This window comes from Onychostruthus taczanowskii, unplaced genomic scaffold, assembly GCF_017590055.1.
Source record: "Onychostruthus taczanowskii isolate IOZ18803 unplaced genomic scaffold, ASM1759005v1 scaffold3, whole genome shotgun sequence".
In the NCBI taxonomy this organism is placed as follows: Eukaryota; Metazoa; Chordata; class Aves; order Passeriformes; family Passeridae; genus Onychostruthus; species Onychostruthus taczanowskii.
This window is the reverse complement of record NW_024500349.1, coordinates 12840400-12860502: the sequence shown is the minus strand read 5'-3', so window position 1 is coordinate 12860502 and position 20103 is coordinate 12840400. Positions and strand designations below refer to the sequence as shown.

Below are 20103 nucleotides of genomic sequence, written 5' to 3'. Positions count from 1 at the left end.
CGCCCCGGGCCCCCGTCCCCCGGCGGTGTCTGTGCGGCAGCGCCCGCCCGCCGCCTCCTGCCCCGGGTCCTGCCCTTGCCCCGCGGGGAGGGCGCGGTGCGGCCTCTCCGGCGGGGCCGCTCATTATCCGCTGGCTGCGCCCTCAGCCAGTTTCGCTTTTGTTTTGGCGGAGGGAGAAGGTGGGGAGCGGGGCACGGACGGGGGCGGGCAGCGCTGGTCACCTGCTTGACGCGAGTGCTCCTGCCTGTGCCTGCGCACCCGCCACGGGCTTGTAATTCTGCTTATCGAGGTGGTTAAATAGCTTGGAAATTTGGGGCGTTCTTTGATACTGGACAGAATACTATGTTTATTTGTGTGAACAAATAGATGCAGTATGACAGCTGCGTGTTTTAAAAAATGAGGCGATGGAAACAGCATCCTTTCATTATCCTGCTGAGTAAATATGTTTCAATAACCTCTGTTTACCTTAGGGCTTATCAAACAGGTATCGCTTCCCATGCCCTGAATAGTCTGAACCTTAGGGTAGATATTCTGCCCTCCTATAGTTCTTACCATGGTCAATGCAAGACATTTAATAATCAAGTTGGTGAGCTTGTGCATTGCTGACGCTGGAGCACAGCATTCCCAAAAAACCCAGTGTCTTATAGTAAAAGTTACACCATACTTGTTAAAAAGTCTCTAAAACACATTTAAATTTATATTTCCATTAAAGTTGTAAGAGAATGCCAAATAACTGTTGTCTTAAACTGTTTCACTTCAGAATACTTGAATGACCATGTGGATGCTTTACACAGTATTAGATTTTAATCATCCTGAACACGGTGTTACTGATTAATGACATTGGGATGTACTGTGGGGAGGACTTTTTCTCACCCTTCCTTCTTCCCTTCGGTTTTGCTTCTCTTTGAAGAAAGGGCTCTTTTTCTCACCCTTCCTTCTTCCCTTCGGTTTTGCTTCTCTTTGAAGAAGAGATGCCTTGGATGTACCATGTGTGTTTCCAAGATAGTGACTTCTGATATAGCACAAAGTACAGCTTCATTACCACAAGCAATTATTATGATTCTTAATGTCTTTTGTGGACCATGATTATTTTTCCTTGGGACCAGCTGGAAATGGTCTCATGTTTTTCATAAGAAGGGTATTAGGGCTTTTTGAAGATTACCATTTCCCCCTCTCCCATTCTGGAAGTGAGCTGTTGTCTGCCTCTGCTAAGGTTCATGTTTCTGTGAAACATACATCAGTGTGTTTTTCAGCTTGCTTTCTTTGATGGATCTTTGTTTTGTCACTTCTCACTGATTTTTCTGTGTGAGCTCCTGCCGACATAAATGAATTGAATTAATAACCATGTTACAAATATGACAATATTTACAGCAGTTGACTAGCTTGGTTCATTAGTCAGGGGGGTGGGTTGTATGCATGCATGCTAAAAGTTGCATCTGATTTCATTGCTTTTTTCTTAAACTGAGAAGTGATATATCCTGTGAGAGCCAGTAGTGGTTAAGGTAGTAAGCTGGTTGCTAAATAGTTTTTTAGCATGACATTTGATTCTTTCCCTTACAGAGGTCTGCCTCTTGGGCTCAAAGTCTGTCACTAGCTTTCTGCTTTCCCATCTGACCTTGAAATTTTGGAAAGACAAGAGTCACTTGTCCATCTGTTTGAAATGGAAATAGAAGTATTCTTTCCACATTTTTTTGTAATCGTACAATGTCATGTTTCTGAGCAGGAGCTGGACTTGCTTTGTGCATGGCATGTCACACATCAGGTCCTTTCTAGATTGGGTGCATAAGACAGAGACTAGTGGAAACAAGAGGCCTTCACAGTTGTCTCTTTTTTAAATCTTTACTTTTTTTTACTTTACTTTTTCCCTAGTTTTATTTAGATACTTTAATGTTGAATGGGGTTTTTTTTGGTTTTTTTTCTTTGCAATAAGTCTCTCCTGCTATTTTTGATGTGAAGTTACTGGCACAGCTTCTGCATTTTCAAGCTGTGTGTTGACTGAAAGATGTCACTGTCCTATTGCATAGTGCTGCACAAGCTCTGCGTATTGCCCTGTGTTTTCTTTTTCATGTCCCAGTCAAAGCTTTCAGATTTTGTGGCTTTTCAAATGTAACACCAAAAATGTCTCATGAAAGCCTGAGGTGAACATCGGCTATAAACTGACAGTAGGAATTTCAGATACTCTGGTAATAGTTTAGTTTGTTCTTACCCCAAATTTTCTTAGATACAATTGAAACAGTCTTTGAATAAAAGTGAACAAAATTTTCAGGAAAGTTGTTTTCTTCATGTGACACTCTTAAATTAATAGTTTGGTGAGATAATGAACTTCACAAAGCGTCATGATGTTAGATTAATTGGTGTTATGTTACAGGCTACTCGTGCCTATGGAACATTAATGTTCCATTCCAAAGCATTAAAAATGAGGGATTGTGAGCTTCATTTTGGAGGGGGTGGGTGTTCTTTGTGTCACTCTATCATAGTGGTGCAACGGTGTACAAAGTTTAAACTGAAAAATTCAAAGGAAGTGTGTATTTTTTAATGATTGTGCAATGTTGCGTGACATGTTTAATTCTTCTACAGATTAACACTAAAGCCCCACAATGTCCTTGAAACCACGAGTAGTTGACTTTGATGAAACATGGAACAAACTTCTAACAACGATTAAAGCTGTTGTGATGTTGGATTATGTTGAAAGAGCAACGTGGAACGATCGCTTCTCGTATCCTTTAAGTGAAAAATCTGACTTAATGTGTTTGTGTGATGTGTTTAGCACAGAGTAAACCTGTGTTGTATAACAGTGATCTTGAGCAGCTTGTTGTTAGGCTGCACCTGTTATTAAGACTGTGAATAAATTGAAAGAGATGCGAAATTCTGCATATTTGGGAGGCAGTCTATGTGCAGATCACCATGCTGATAAAAGGTAAACTGGCCTGAGTTTTAGTCACTTCTGGTAGCTCTGATGCTTGGCTTATGCTAAAGCTGTTCTTACAGGTGTTGCATGTCCCCTATTCTGACAGTGAGGTTTTCTTGTATGTTTAAGTGTTTGTGTGTAGCTGGGTAAATACCCAAGACAGAGAGTGCACATCTTTAAATTTGGGATGTGGGGGATGATGAGGTTCTGTGTAAAGATTTCTCCCTCTTCTTTGCATTTCTGACTGTACTGATAACTACCATACTAGACATTTCCACAGCAAGCATTTATTAAAAAGCCTTCTGCCTTTCCCTTCACTGTTATTGCCTTATTACTTGTGACAGTTAAGCTATATTTAGGAATAACTACTCTTTCTGCCTTCATATGGTGTTGCTGTTCAAGTGACAGCTGTACATACATTGTTTTAGTGGAAAGGTTTGTGTTTCACATGTAAAATGGACCTGTAATATTTTGCAAGATATAAGTTTCAGTGAACTTCTTCTAAAAGAAGTATAATGTTTCTAACCTGTTACACTGTGCCCTGTGTCTATATATTCATTAGCCATTACACTGTGGTGAATAATTGGAGAATTTTAGGAGGCTTTGCACCTGTTCTGCAGGGATTGGTCACAGTTTGGTTTAATTGTGAGGAGTAAGAAACGTTTAGACTTATTTATTGATTTGTTAATTCTTGTGGGTGAAAAAAGAAGCACCTGAGAAGATCCTTATGTATAAGTTTTTACAAGATAAGCTTATTCTGTGGGTGGGGGGCTTGCTCAGAATTGCTTTCCCACGTGCCTGTGTTTTGAATGTGTGCATGTGTATATGTACATGGCTCCTAGTTCTGGTGGAGACATTTTGTGGTGTAATAATCTTAAAGATCTCTTTCATTTAAAAATTTTGTAATTAATTTCTGAGGGCGTGACCTGACACCTTGTATTGAAGTCAAGTTCATGTGACTCCAGAATTTAAAAAAAAATTGAACTAATTAGGTGGGTACTTATATGCTGAGAAGTTGTTCTGCAGTCATTCTTTCTAAGCAGTTTTTGAGGATTACATAATTCAGTCTTTATCAAGTAGTTAAATTCTGCAGCTTAAAATTTTAAACATTTAAACAAGGGTATCTAAAATAGATTTGAATATAAAATAAGAATTGTTGCAGAAGATGCTGTATTGATTCCTTGTCACACTGTTTTGCTTACAACTTATGTGGAGACCTTGCACACAAGTTTGCTGTTGATCCTCTTTTGGGATTTAGTCCAGTTGATTGAACATCAGAAAAAGATTGCTTATGAATAGCAGACTCAGGAGGCAGTCTTGGAATAATCATTTGGCTTGTAATTCTTAAGACCTTACCTAGTATCTTCTCTTAATTACATTCCTTGGAAAGTGGCACTATTAGTGTTCCATTTGGCACAGGCTTGAGCCTTTTGGCTTATTGTCTGTGCCTGAATGGCCCAAGGAGTTTGTGTAACTTCCAGCTTGAATGTTGGTTCTTTAGTACTTCTGCTTCCTGTAACCAAACTTTGTGTTTTAACACAAGCTGCTCAATGGGTGCTCAAAACTTGGTGGAGCTGGTAATTCTATACAGCTGGAATAAAAGCTTTTTCCAGGTTTTATACATAAAGAAGACTGAAGTATTAAGGATATTTTTTTAAATTGGCATTTAAAAAATACGTCATCTTGTTCCCTGTTAACTTTTTATTCTCTCTTAAATTCAGTTTAATTTGAAGTAATGTTTCTAAACGTCTACAGCAATTTGAAAGGAAATGTTCTATTAACTCTTTCTCTTATTGCTTAATCAGCACAATAGAAAGATGGCAAATTATTTGAACTGTTTCAATAAAACCCATGCAGGTTATTTCATTGATTATAGTATCAGTTGACCTTTGTACTGTATAGTCAACACAGTGATGTGGACACAAAGGATAAGATACAGCAAGCAATCACTGTTTCAATTTGCATCAGTGTATTCTAAGAAGTGTTAGCTTTCCCTTGTGCTGTTCAGGGCAGCTGAGATCCAGTGGAATACAGAAGCTGACAGTATTTTAGGGATGACACGTTTGTACTGCACATATTCCACTTCTAGAACTTATTTTTGCCTCACTAGTTCCCCAGAACTTGTTTGTCTTGAATATAGTGTTTCCTTTGTAACTTATGGTAATTTTATTGTTAAACATGGCTTATCTTTAAATAAACATTTTACTTCATACTTGAAATGCTACAATGGCAATGAGCTGGGAACCACAATGGTGTAAGAGTTAAAATCTGCTGGAAAAGATCACCTGAAAGACCATATGTCACTTTTTTTTTTAAATGTGAGTCATCGTGATCCACCTTTGACCTTCAGATTTCCCTTGAAGATTCTCTGCAGAAAGAAATGTGTATGAGCTTGTTTCATTGTCTGGTAAATGAGCGACAGTTATGTCTCTGTTTGAGGTGTTATTGTGAATACATTGTATCACTTTCAAGACTGTTCAGTAGGCATAGGAGTGCTTTTTAAGTTAAGGCTCGGTTAGAGAGTGGTGGGTAGTTCCTCTGTACTTTGGTAACTGCCTTTTAACTAGAACTTTTTGGAACAGGTAGAACATCAAGCTCTTCCTGTTGTTGTCTTGGGATTTCTACCCAATAAGTTAAAATAAGCTGAACAGTACCCAGGGACAGCTGTACTTCAAACAGAATTATTTTAAAAGTATGCAGCATGGCCATCTGGTTTTTTTCCACCATTTTTTCTCCAAGTTTGTTCTGCCTCCTCTAATGAACTGTTTTGCAAGGAACCTATGATGAACCAGAAACTTAAATATGTATTTTTAAAAACAACTGGCCAAGAAGAAAGAGTAAATGAAGTTCCTATGGTCATTATTCTTTCTGACTGAGTCCTGAAATTCTCTACAAATTTTGGTTCTGTTATAGAAGGTTGATGAATAGAAATTTTCCCAAAGCTCTGCTCTGGTTGTGTAGAAGAGTCTTAACTAGGTGCTTTTTTAACCCCGAGGGCAATATTTGTGAGTTTTTATAGCCTTGGATATAGTATTTTCTTGTTGATAGTAATTTCATTCTTGTTCCTTCTTAGTTTGGAAGTGCTTCAGTTGCCCATTCAGGTAATGCCCCTCAAATAGCAATTACCAAAGTGCTTAAGTCACAGAAGGGTTTTGATGTTCTTGTTCTCAGTACAGAGTGAAGGCCCCTGGGCAGCAGTTTGGCTGCAGCTTCCTCTGGCCTTTCTCACCCTGCAAAACTGCATGCTGAACTGGAAGAACAGATGGCTTTCACCATTAAAGATAAATTATTGAACAGTAAAGGCTTCTTCCTGTTGTTCTGTGGGACAGCAGCACAGGAAAAATGTGCTTTAAGTTTATGGAGTAAAATATCAGTGATGATTAGTGATTATTTTAACCTCAGAGATTTTTTTTTTATTATTATTTTTTGTTATGAGAGTCACAACGCTTTGAATATGACCCTCAAACTTGGATTCTGGACTCAAAATGGATAAAGAAACAAGTACAAATTGGGCAAGAAAGAACAGTTTTGCTACAGTCATATATCTTTCAGTCTCATGATAGCTTTTCTTTTGTATAATTCCAGAGAAACTATATCCAGCAAGTAGTATTCATCTGATACAGGAGGGTGAGGTACCTGTTCAAGTGCTTCTGTGATTAAGCTCTTAGTTTGTGTGTCTGCTGATATTAAACACTGTGGCAAATGTCAAGGAAAAGTACTAGATTCAGCTTTCTTCGTTTGTAAGAAAATTTGTTCTCTAGAATAAGGAAAGGCATGTTTGGAAGGTGTGCATTTTCATGAAGGTGTAGAAATACCATTTTCATTCTTAGATGAAATCAGAGATTTTTGTTTGCTGCTTTCATCTAATAAACGGCTATTGCTATATTCTTGTGCTGCTGTGGTAAAGACTGCTGCTTTCCTCTGCATTTGTAAGTTGTTCTTGTCATAGAGATTTGTAGGTTGTGGTGATTCAGGTAGTGTAGTTGTGGATCAAAAGAGAAAAAAAGTCATATCCCCTTTGCTTGTGAGCAAATTATGAAGATTTCTGAGTTTAATTTCTCAAAAATATCTTTGCATAATGAAGAGGCTTGTGGCTTGAATTATATTGAGGATGCATTTGACTACTCACCATCCTTAGACTGAGAAAATTTGTTGGGGACAGGAAAGTGTGAAAACCAATTATTCTTTACATTCTCTTTAATAGAATATTTCATTCTTCACTATTTAAGTTTGCTTTGATATTTTATTGGTCATTACTTTGCAAGCTGGTGTAGTGCAATGGGAGCTACTGTTACAAAGCAGTGAATGTTACCTGTTTTGTTTCACAGTGTTTCCATTTAACACTTCTTGCTATTCTGAGGAGAATTCTAGCAAAGATGATCTGTGTGAGTGAAATAATGTACACAAGTTTAGATTCTGCTTGGGGTCTCTGAGATTCCAGTTACTGGATAAAGGGTTTTTTCCTAATTAGTTCTCCTGCATCAGAGTCTTCTTTGTTTTGAGTAGTAATTCTATATAAAAAATGAAATGTGCATTTGACAAGCTGTGTGATGAGAGTTTGACGCTGTTCTGTAGATTAAGCAGGTGACTCTTCAACTCTGTCTTCTACCTCCTTTCACACAGGCACGTGCTTTTTTTAGGGTAGACTAGAGGAAAGCACATCTTGTGTCTTGTCTTGATTAAAGTGATACACTAAATTACTGATTTCTACCATGGCTGGCTTTATAAAGTGCCTAGGCTTAGTGGTTAAGCCATGTTTTAAAGTAATTTTTGTAGAATTAGTTTATTTCCCACAGTTGTTCATGTGAAGCTTGACTTAATCCTTGCTTGACTTCTCTGAAAGCAAAGTTCTCAGTCATAACTTTTCTTCCTCAAGTTACCCTTAAAACTTGATACAAACCAAAGGTGTAGCTCCGCAAGGTAGTTTAGGGACAAAACCACCTTAAGGGTGGCTTAGCAGGTTGCTGCTGCCCATTTAAGTTAGCAAGTACAATTGTTTTCTGTGGCTGTGATCTAAACAGAATTACTGACATTATAATAATGGTTAAAAGAATACAGACTTTCTTTTATCCACACCACCATTGTGATTATTTAATTTTCAGTGTCCCCTGAAATTGTTTTACCTGTGGAGGTGCTGGCAAAATGCAGGGACGGTAAGTTATTTTTGACTCCAGGAAGGAAAACTTGAAGTCAGCTTCACCATGTGTTTGCCCTGCTCTGTACTTGACTAATCATGTTCTTAATCTATTTAGTACTTCTTTCCATTTTATGAGAAGAGTTTCAGTTCATGTTGAGGTGTTTGCCCTGCTCTGTACTTGACTAATCATGTTCTTAATCTATTTAGTCCATTATATGAGAAGAGTTTCAGTTCATGTTGACTGCAAATATAGAACAATGGTGCATGAAAACTGCTCCTTCACCTTGAGATTATTGTATATTATACATGGCAAATGAAGGGTAGAAGCCACATTGGTGTGGGACTATCAGAAGTTTTAAGTTCTTAGCTCTAACATTGCCTCAGCATTCACTATTTAAAATTTAATATTGATTGATGCCGTAAACTTGGATTTTGCACAAGCCAATACTTAGACTAATTTCAGAAAATAATCCATTTTATCTTTTTTGCTTAATGTAAAAAACCCCAAAACCTGAACTGCATGCATGGAGAAGAAAGGGTTCTGTAAATAATAAACTTTGTTGATATGTTTTCACACTTTAATACAAACCTTGACTTTGAGCCCAGAGACATTTATGCTTTGTGTGTGGCCTATCCCGAACCTCTTGGAGAGAGACTTTATACTGAGACTAAAATTTTTTTGGAGAATCATGTACGCCATTTGCACAAGGTAACCTGTACAGTTATTGATGTCCATGTAGGTGTTCTTCATCCTTTTTTTGACTTTTCGTAGGTCTTTATGAGACTAAATCACAGATTATAGAGTTGCAGAGCCAGGATACTTGTATGTATGAAATATGTAACACATGTCACAACATGTACACAAATGTAGGCAGATATTACAGGCACCTGTTGATATTACAGACACACTACAGACACAAAATAAATAATTTTCTTTCTAAGCCAACAGTTAGGGTTTATGCAATATATTCATTGGCTTGAAAAGTAAGTTCTTTCTTTTACGTTGAATGCTTATAGTCAAGTTAGAGAAATACCTTCATTTTGCAAATGTACTGTAGCTTGTCATTAGCCTTCTGTTTCAACAGAAATGTATCTGCTCTAGTGTCTTGGAAACTGAATGTATATACTCTGTTAAAAAAATAAACAAAAATCTTCTGAAATATGTGAGAAATAACACAAACACTTGGGAGGAGAGGAAATAATGGCAAAATATTTATTATGACAGCAATATTTGTATGTCTATATAGCTGTGAGTTAACTTCTGTTTCATCAGCTAAGACAGCAAATTTCATTAGAATTATGATTCATCATGTTTAGTAGATAGGACAGATGAATGGTGCCTCCATCTATATCAGTAAAAAGAGGAGCAGATTTAAATAAGATGCTTATCAGTTCTTTAGTGTCTTTATAGGGGGTGAAGCATTGCAAATTCTGCGTAGTGCTGTTAAATAGCTTCATGCTTAGGTACCTAAGTGTTTGACAAGATAGACTGGGTGTCTTAATGGGCAGTTCCACTGGTTACAGAGAGGATAATTCTGGCACTCTGATAGACTAAATCAGTTCAGTAAATTAGCAGAGAACTCTGCCAAATAATTCTTCCTCATTTACCTAGTGAGCTGAATGACCTCACTTAGGATAATCAGGCAGGTGCCAGCACAGTGGAAGCTTTGGGAAGTAGCAGAAAGCATGCATGAGGTTTTTAAATTGGCTATCCACTACTTGTCTCTGAGGTAACGTTGGAAAACCTGTGCAAAATGCATACAGCAGAGTAAAGCATTCTCCATTCTATTTAATCTACCAGCTTTCCTCTTTCATTATTTTTTTACTGTTTTTTTATGGGCTTCTTTGCTGCTTGAGCCAGATTAAAACCTGTGCAAAATGCATACAGCAGAGTAAAGCATTCTCAATTCTATTTTATCTACCAGCTTTCCTCTTTCACTATTTTTTTTACTGTTTTTTTGCATGGGCTTCTTTGCTGCTTGAGCCAGATTTTGAAATTACAAACTCTAGAGAGAATTGAAGTTGAATTCCTAGGATCTTATCCCCCCTCACAAATCATATTAAGTAGTTTAAATTGTTGAACTTACCTCTCTGAAATATAAATCTATTTTGAGAAGTTCAGTAGCTTTTTAGATGATGATTTGGTTAAATTTCAAAATATTTGGGTCTAGATTTGAAAAACTTTAATTTTTTTTTTCATTTATATGTATCTGTGCTTTGTTAAACTTGTTTTATTTTATGATTCTTGGTAAGTATGAGGACTTGTCTATCCAGTAAGGCATAGTGGTTTTAAATGGTTATAGTTGGTCAGTTCTTACAGTGTGCAGTGCATGTGGCTGAGTGAATATAAAACTGGTCTGTGTCAGTGAGAGAATGGGTCTGTGAGTTATCCCACCAGTTTGATGTGAGAATATGAACCAGGCTTATTCAAGCAAGTGCTTCTGAAAAGATCAGTAGAAAATAATTCAGTAGAGAGATTGCTGTTTTTAAATGCAAAATAAAGTAAGTGCAGGTGTTCTAGCTGGCTTACCAAAACTTGGTAGTACTAGATGTGTCAGCTTTTTGGTCATTGCCACAATTCTGAATATGCAAATATTCCAAAGTTATAATCCTGTGATAACTTTCTAAGTATGCGTGCTATTTTCATACTAATTCGGGTGTGTGGGGTGTGTGTGCCTTCACAGAGAGTTCTGGAATCTGAAGAACAAGTACTGGTTATGTATCACAGATACTGGGAAGAGTATAGCAAAGGGGCAGACTATATGGACTGTTTATACAGGTAAGCTTTGCAAAAGAGTTGTTAAACCTTTGAAATTAACATGAAATTTAACATGATCTGCAGGTTAAGTTGAAGAGTGTTGATTAAAGAGAGCAATAGGTGAATGTGCCTGAGGTTAATTTTGGAGAGGATATAGTTATGGTATCAGAACATAAAGGAATAATGCCTCAACAGGTAAGTATCCAAGACGGTTCCTAAAGTTCTTGCAGTACTAATATATTCTGCTTGATGTTACAGTGCCAAATGTGTTGGTGCTAATCAACCCTGCAGTGTATTAGCTCATAATCCTAGGAGTTCTTCTACAAGGATGGCACTGTACTACTGTTTGCAGTTGAAGCAGCATGGTTGGAGTCAAAGCTTTAGGATACTCTACTTTTTATGAATCAGTTGGAGTTCTTTTCTTATTGCATGCCTGCTCTGAAAAAAGTACCGTAATTTAGTTGACTCTGTTGTATCCCAGGTTCTAATTTGTATAATTCTTCCAGGAATGAAAACTGATCAGTGTGGTAATCTGAAAGTTATTTTAAAATAGATTCCTTTAAAATTTAATTAGGCTTGCATCTCTGCTTCTAACCTGATAGGCAATATTTGAAACACTACTCAGATGTGAGACGCTTTTGAGCAAAATTCATAAAATGCGAGATCGATCATATAATTGGAAAATAAGTTAAATATTTTCTTTCTTCAGTGTTGATTTTGGTTTGTTTTTTTTTTTTTCACCCATCCTCCTCAGTGCATTTTGCTAGGAAAACAAATCTGGATTCAGTTTGAAAAGTAAAATCCCTCATGTGCTTGACTAAACCAAGGTGATAAAACCGATGGAATAAGGAAGACTGAAAGAAACTTCTTCAGATAAATAAATAATAATAAAAAATAAAGAATAGCTAAAACCAATGCTGGACATTAAGCCTTACCAACGTCTTGGTGCTGTAACTGGTTTCATAGGTGCTTCCAAAAAATCTAGTCTGTGTACTTTAATTTCAAGTGATTGGGAGAGTTTTCTTATCCAGCAAATTGGCATTAAGTCATTTAAAGAAAAAAAAATAAGTATTACATACTTATAATACATTCCTGAAAATTAAACACACATGGTGCAGCTTTTGCTTTGTTCCATTTTGTCTTTAAAATATTTGTAATAATACCAGCATATCATGGTATAGCAATTTTTAGTTTTACATGCTACTCTTAGTTCTTTTTCTGTATGTACTGATGGAAGAGAGAGAGGGTAAGTGGGGGGAGTGTAGGACTTTCCTTCTGGGCAAGTTTAATAAGAAAAGCAGAATGGCAGCTGTTGGCTTTGTTCACGTGGGGGAAGATGGGAAAATGCCGCCAAGGGGCCTGCTTAAGGCTGGTGTTCAAGGTATTTCTAATGTCCTCACAGGTTTTGTATTACATGGAGGGCCTGTAGCCTTCTAGAGAGACCTACATTTCCAGTTCATGGTTGGTATCAAGGGTAGCACAGGTTACAGTACTCCATAAGAAAGTAGCTCTGAAAGTAGCTGCTGTACTCCAGTTTGTCATCCCCACGCTATGACAAGTCTTCCTTCTTTGGACTGTGGTGTCCTAAATTCTTTCAAGTTCACAGGACTTCACAGTGTGTTCCTCCTTTTCTCCTTTGCTTGGCTTTTGCCTTCATGTCGAGAGTGTTCAGACATCTCTGGTCTGAACACCACTCTGAAGCCTCTTAAAGTGCTTCAGTAATCTGGCTCTTTTCAGTGTCTGAAACTGAGTATCTCAAAACTTCTGGTTAGATCAGAAATTTAAATAACATTCTCAGTTGCCTCATTTAAATATTTCTAATATAAGAAATAAGTGTTGTTGGGAAATAGAACACCAGCAGCCTCTGAAGCCTCTTAAAGTGCTCCAGTAATCTGGCTCTTTTCAGTGTCTGAAACTGAGTATCTCAAAACTTCTGGTTAGATCAGAAATTTAAATAACATTCTCAGTTGCCTCATTTAAGCATTTCTAATATAAGAAATAAGTGTAGTTGGGAAATAGATTTTTTTTTCCCAGTTACCTGGGAAAGGAATGAATGCTTCTGTTTAAAAATGTTACATTATGGGAATACTATTGTAACATTATGGAATACTGAGAGTCAAGAGGGATGTTTTGGCAGGTCTTGCACAGAATCCATTTTGTGTTGTTCATAAAAACTATGCATACAGTAGTAAATACTGAATTTTAAAATAGCATTTATAGCATTTCTTCTTTATAGCTGTTACTTAAAATAATTTCTGAAAATTCTTCTCTTTAAAATTTGTAATATGACTGTTGGCTAGTTACCATGACCTGAGGAAGGGATTGTAACACACAAAAGTTTGCCCTGTCAAAATGAGCAGTACTTCTGCATTTCAGTCTGAGAGAAACACAGAAGAATGAGCAGTACAGGTAGAAGGAAATACTTTCAACTTAAAAATATCCGATAGTAGGAGTGTTTTTCTATCAATAAAATAAACTACTAGCACTCTAATACTGATCAGTGAGTTTGGGAGTTATTTTGCCCATACATGGATGTGTGTATAAGCAGTGCATGTTAAAAGGTTGGGTTCCTACACAGGTATATTGCTCACCAAGAAAATGCTGACAGTGGTATTTCAGGTTCCTGTTTGATCTCTGTTACCAACACTACTGTTTTAATGTGATGTAAATTCTTTCAATGTCATTTGTATTGTAACATTTTTCTACAAAGAGCAATGGCATTGGTTAAAGGAGGTTATATTTTGTGATGTGAAAGGCATTCACAATTCTGAACCCCAATTTAAAAAGCCTTTTTATTTTTGCCTGTTTTGATGAGGATATCCTTATTTCTGTAGGTACCTCAACACACAGTTTATTAAGAAGAACAAATTGACTGAAGCTGATCTTCAGTATGGTTATGGAGGGGTGGATATGAATGAACCTTTGATGGAAATTGGAGAGGTGAGTATCTCTGAAAGTGGAGTTGGATATAAACAGTCTTCAGAATGCTGTGAGTTCAGCTTTGTCCTTTAAAATTTTCACTTTTTTATGTCACAGAAATATTGTAGATGTAAGCACTGTTCCCCTTGTAAAATGAGATTACAGTTTTGGTATAGAAAAATAAGAATGACCTGGCAGGGAAAATAAATAAATATGAAAACTGTTGGAAAACTTGGGTTTAAAATGTGAGAATAGAAACACTTTGCAAACAAACTTTAGATTAAGTGATACTGCTATCTAGAAAACATGTTGAAGAAGCAGTATACTTTTGGCTTTGGAAGCCCTTGAAATGTTAGTTTTTACGCTTCTATTTCTTGATGTGACAAAGTATAAAAGCTTTTCTTGAGACTCTCAAGGCAGTAAAGTTAATATCTATTCACGACTGGTGTAGGATTAGGCTTACAGCAGTCACTCCATTGTCCTGAGAAGTGATGGAGACTTGAGTCCTATGTTAGTGTATTAAATTGCAGCACTATTTTGGTGAATTCATTGTTCCATTTCCTGAGCTACAAGGCACTTGACAAGTTTATCAAGTCTTTGTTTTGAAAGCATTTACTCTTTCTTTATGGTTTCTGTAGGATTCTATCTTTTATTCTTTGGATTGTACAAGGGCTCTGGCAGAAGTCAAATTATTTGTTGTTCATCACTTTAGAATGGAAAGAATTACCATTTATGCCATTCTAGATGACTGAAATGATCTAGCCTTTATCTACTCAAGGGCAAACATGTTTATTTTATATATAGTTTTCTTCAGTGTCAGCATGAAGTTACAGAAATAATGCCCAGTATTTTTAGAAGCAGAACTGCACTCTCTGTTCTGAAGTTTCTGTCTCAACATCACTCTTGAGTGGTAACAAAACTTTGTGTGCTTTTCAGTAATCTTAAACAAGTCCATGCTTGCTCAGTTCTCTGGGGTGTGTAACAGTAGATCTTTACATGAGAGCAGAGGTGTGTGAGGTGTGTGGGCACAGCTTCAAACAGTTCTTCATCCCCACAAGTGTTTCAGACATTCAGTAATTGTTGTACTAGGAAATTTACAGGATGAGATAGGTTAATGAAAATGGTCTGCCAGTGCTTGCAAATGCTTGCTTACTTTTTTCTTCTCTATGTTATGAACACATGGTGACGGACACTGCTTTTCTGAGTTGAGCTCCTATCACTGATTTCAAACTCCTGAGTTTTCAATGGGTCTGTGGGAGCCCTGAGCTTAAATACCTTTATTTAAGATGTGTCTTCTGGGATTTTTCCCCCCAGAAATAGATTCTGGAAAATGGAGAAAACTGTCACGTTCAGTATTGCGAGTCCAGTTGGAGAAGTAAGATCAGTCCCTATCCTCAAGTGGGAGAAACTGTCTTGAACTAATACATCAAGTTGCTGGATTGATCTGTCTATAGTTCATTTGACAAGAAAATTCCAATAGGTGACTTGACTTTGTTTCCCACTGGTAGCTCATATGTGAGAAGGACCATGACACCACATTACAGAATTGATCTACCTGAGTTTGTTTCTCTTCACCTCATAGTCACAAAATGTATCAGTTCTTTTCATTTTTTTTTCCCTCTTCTTCTATCTCTCCAGAGCTGGCTTCTTCCAGCTGGCTTCTTTCATTCTGTACTGGATGAGTTCCTGTTGCCTTACAGAAACTTAACTGTTCTCCACAAGTCAAGACAGTGAAAATCACTCCTAAGACAACTGGTTTCAGAGCATCATCTGTCTTTGGATTTATAAGCAAACCTCTACCTCTCCTTTAGCCTGCTTATGGTGCAGTTGTGTCAGGTTTACTTTCTGTATTGCAACATGGGTGCTGAATAGCTGTGACAGTTGGAGCAAGTTCATTTTGTCTGCTTTTTGAAAAGGAAATCTATTTCACAGAGGGGGTCACAGTGGCAGTTGATAGCTGTGTGCCTGCTTTCAGTTAAGGCATACCTGATTGATAGTTTGATTTTTAAATCTAATGACCTGTTAGTTGTGTCAAAGCTTATCTCTTTTGGGCTTTAAATCTGCCTTTCATTCAAGTGTAAGAGCTCATTTGAACTATTGCAACTGTGTTTTTAAAAATGGTATATCTTGGGAGCAACTGCTTCACCTGTAAGAATTGATGAATTCTTGAATTTATTGGAATTCCATTAGGAGCCAAATGTTAGCTTGCCAGTGACTTTGCTAAAGATGTAAGCAGCTTAGTTTGGAGACGTTCTTTGTGTGCTGGATGAAAGGATTCTGTGTCTTTGACTGTGACCTCTGACAAATTGGCCAAGAGAAATTCCCTTTTGTCAGCTGAGGCTTATTTTGCAATCATTGTTAGAAATACTGATGTTTATACACATTCAGACACTTTGGTTAGAAAGGTATGTTACTTACCTATTACTGTGCAGATGTTTTGTTTATGTGTAGTCTCAAAATCCTTGTAACCAGCTTGCTTATAGTCCTTATATGCATTTGAGAATACTTGGAGTAGAACCAAGGAATGAATCAGTTCTATGAGATGTGTAGGAAGAATGCAGGCTGGGAAGCCAACGTTCACATACTGCCTGACTAGGGAAAGAAGAGGTTACATAACAACTGAATTTTTAAAATCCTGAATGGGGAATTGTGTCATCTTTGGTACTGTTCTGAGTTTGGTGTGGTGGTTTTTAGGGTTTTTTCTAATGTACTTTTTATTGATGTAAACTTGTGTTGTGTCCTGACAGCTAGCTCTTGATATGTGGAGAAAATTAATGATTGAGCCACTGCAGGCCATCCTTATTCGGATGCTCCTCCGAGAAATAAAAAAGTGAGTCTTTGATTGTTTCTTGCTTTAACATAATGTGGGGGTGTTGCACTATATTTTTACTTTGAAAATCTGTGGACTTTGATAGAATTCTTTTATGTTTGGTTTTTTTAAGGTAACTTCTTTTCTGATGGTGATGGTCTATCTGCTTTTCTCATTGTAGCTGTGTATTTGTGGCTCTCATGTGTAGAAAAAGGCAGTCAATTCCTGTAACGACAAGAGTAGTGATCTTTCTGTTTCAGCAACGCAACCCTTCTTATCAATGGGATAGGAGAGGAGTTATTCTTTAATATTTGACGATTATTCTAATTGTCCAGGTCCCATAGGATGCCTTTTGCCTTTTTCTCCACCTGGTGCTGTCTGCCTTTAGCTTTAGTGCTGTCAGTCAAGTTAAGGACCAGGCCTCAGGCAAAGATTTGCCAAAGCCAGAGAAGCTGTGTTTGCATGAAACCCAGAACAATTCTTGCAAGTGACAAAGCTTCTGATTTTCTGTTTTTCAGATCAGTACCTTCACTTAACATTTTTGGTGTTTGACTTGAATAAAATGAAGATAATTATTTTTTGTAGTTTGAGGGAAAGTTATTATTTTATTTCTGAATACCTTTTTTTTTTTTTAATACTTCTAAACAAAGCCAAAGAGCTTGGGACTTTTAAAGCTTTAGTTAAAAAATTTTATTTAACTTCTAAAGGAGCTTCTAATTTATGAATAAAAAATAAAGAAATTTTGGATGCACTACAGATCTTGTGTGTAGTTGTAAGTTTCATTAGTTTCTGCACTCCTACCATTGTTTAGGATACAACACTCTGGAGTTGCCTAATGACTGGAGTTTTTTTAAGTGATTTCTCAGGTGACCAGACTGGTGTCTGTAAACCAGTCTGGTTTACTGTCAGGTAAACTGAGGGAGAGAGGTATTTTGGCAGATTGAGCTTCCTTGAACGTGCAGTTGGTCAGAAAAAAAATAGGCATTGAAAACCTAATTTTAATAGTTAGTGTTTTTCATTCCTGAATTAAATATTTGACAACAAAGTAACAGATATGATGTCTCTTTTGGATGGCATTTCTGAAGCCAGGAAGTATTTATTTGGATCCACTTGTTGAATCATGGTTCCTTTGTAGCCAGGACTTATTAGTGCTTTATCCATTTTTACTCAGACTATTTTTACTAAATGGAGATTCCCTAATTCATGGTGAAGAACTTTCTCCTTTGTTACAACAAGCATAGTGATGCTGGAGACTTTTCTTAATGTATATATTTCACTGGTGGGTGGGAGTGGAAATGTGTGTGAAAACCTTTTTCAATAAACTTTTTTTGATACGTGAAAATAAAGAAATGCAAGTAGTGGTTTGTGGCTCAGTTGAACAAGATGACTAAACTGATCTAAGAGTTTACTGACACTGAAAAGGAGCAGGCTGTGCTCTACTACCTTTCATGTGCTGAATTTGGTGCTCACCTAGTCCCTTAGTGACCCAGCTGAACTGCTAATGTGACAAAAAACCATCTTGGCTAATGATTCACCAAGTTCACAAGTCAATTCAGCAAAGCATTAGATGAGTGCCAAAGCAAAGGAAGAGAGATGGAGAGCTGTGACTGAGCAAAAGGGAGCAGGATTGGCCTCCTTGAACACCAGAGAATTCTTAAATCACTTAAACCTGTCTTGTCTGCCTGCACTCCTAATACAGAGTTGTGAGTGTAACACTTTCATCCCCCTCCCTCTAGCCCAAGCACTCCTCCTACAAGGCAAGCTGAATATCAACTTAAGCATTTTTGTTTCAACACGACAGGAAGCCAGCAAGATCTTGAATTGTGAGAAAATTCATCAATTAAATTCTTAAACAGAAATAATTTGGAAATTACTCAGGTGCTATCTCAAATGACAGTGTGACTAGTACAGACTAACTGAGAGAGGCTTCTCAACTGAAGATAATTAACACTTTCTAACTAACTGGACCTATTCCTGTCTAAGCTGATACATTATCTGTACCATTTGTTTGAAATTAAAGCTATTGGAAGTTAACTTTTTTAAAAGTGTTTGGAACAGTCTCATCTAGTTGACAATGAATTCTATAGGTAATTTGCCTTGAAAAACCATTGGTCTGACACAGAGCACTTCTTTTGAGTGATGGAATCTTCTTTTAGTGAATCTGATATTTAATTATTGTACTTGAAATTTTTAAAATGTTCTTTGGGGCTGTAGTAATACACTGTACATGTTGAACATCCACCGTTAGCTTGAGCCTGAAGACAGGAACAAGATGGAGTTAAGATAAACCAGCACAACTTTCTTGTGTATGTGTTTTGTAGCTTTCTCCATTTTGTTTGGAAAAAAATAACTTGTCACCACCTGAATTAGTGGAACTTGTGTTTCTAGCACTTAATCTTTTTATCCAGATTCCTTTCCAAACATCATCATACCTTTATAGACTTTCTATCCTGTGACATCTCTGCTTCAACCTGTGTTATAGCTGCTCTGTAGCTTTGTGCATCTGTATTCCTCGCTGAGGACTGCCAGAAGGAAAATAAATGTTTCATAGACTTCTGCCTTTGCAGGGTCACCAATTCCATTTTAGTGCGGCAGTTTTGTGAAAGTCGTCCTTAAAATTTCCGTCAAATTTTTTTGACATTTGCACTACACATTCCTGGGAGCAGAGTGCCATTGGTGTAAATAAAACCCTGAAGTGCTGCCAGAGCAGGCAAGGCCTGTTTCTGTGCTGGGTTTGTTTTCATTTATTACCTTTGAGCCGTCTGACCTCTGCTTCAAAAGCTTGTTTCCTTCCTTCCTTCCTTCCTGCTCTTCAGTTGAGCATGTCTCCTGTACACATACAGCTCTTTCCTAATGTTCCTTTAGTCCCCTGGGTCTGCCATTGCTGCCCCCTCCCATCCCACACATGTATGGGCTAAGGGCTCGAGTGGCCTGTGGACCCAGCAGAGGGAAGCTGGGACTTGAGCTGTTCCTCCAGTGATGCTGCTTGTGTTCGTGTGTACCAAGTCCAGAGCCCTGCAGGTGCGTGCTGTTCTGGGCTGTCTCTTGCCAGAGCCCTGCTTTGTAATACGCTCACCTTTTGGTTCTGTGGCTTCCTATGCTCCATGGCCTAGCCCTGTGTGCACAGGCTGCATGCGTCCTGCAGCTCTCCATGCTCCTGGGCCCCTCTGGGCTGGAGGTGCAGGCCCACGGCAGATGGGACTTTTCCCTTCTATGATTCTGTGCTGCGCCTCTGCCATCATAAACCAGACCCTGCAGAGAGATGTTGGCAAGGATGCAGGGTGTCATTACATGTACCCAAACCCAGGTTTATTCCATTGGTTCAGCTCCCACAACCAGAGGAAATCTTCCTGTTCCGTGTCAAAAAATCAGACCATCCCTGATGCAATCCATCAGTTCAGTTCATTTGTAATGGATAATAAACCATCCAGTGGCTGTCCATTATCTGTAAGAGAGCTAATTCTTTACACCCATCATAAGCTTAAGTTTTCAAAACTGAGGAAACAGTATTGTTTGAAAGCAGTATCGATGAAGATACATGAAGATTGTCTGGTTTGCATAATACAGTGACT

The 20103-nt window shown here is 37.7% G+C and overlaps 2 protein-coding genes across 5 annotated transcripts in view; one reads left to right on the top strand and one right to left on the bottom strand.

Annotated features, from left to right (window-relative positions):
* Nucleotides 1-555, bottom strand: part of LOC121337941 (bcl-2-binding component 3, isoforms 3/4-like) — a 1379-nt gene extending 824 nt beyond the window's left edge. The window contains exon 1 of the mRNA XM_041408404.1: nucleotides 466-555. Coding sequence (XP_041264338.1) covers nucleotides 466-555 — 90 coding nt within the window. The remainder of the gene's footprint in view (nucleotides 1-465) is intronic.
* CUL2 (cullin 2) overlaps nucleotides 1-20103 on the top strand; it is a 40848-nt gene that overhangs the window by 836 nt on the left and 19909 nt on the right. For all 4 annotated transcript variants that reach the window (XM_041408651.1, XM_041408653.1, XM_041408654.1 and 1 more), the window contains exons 2-6: nucleotides 2578-2716; nucleotides 8652-8754; nucleotides 10730-10824; nucleotides 13638-13743; nucleotides 16470-16552. In XM_041408651.1, the coding sequence (XP_041264585.1) occupies nucleotides 2598-2716; nucleotides 8652-8754; nucleotides 10730-10824; nucleotides 13638-13743; nucleotides 16470-16552 (506 nt within the window). In that variant the 5' untranslated portion in view covers nucleotides 2578-2597. The remainder of the gene's footprint in view (nucleotides 1-2577; nucleotides 2717-8651; nucleotides 8755-10729; nucleotides 10825-13637; nucleotides 13744-16469; nucleotides 16553-20103) is intronic.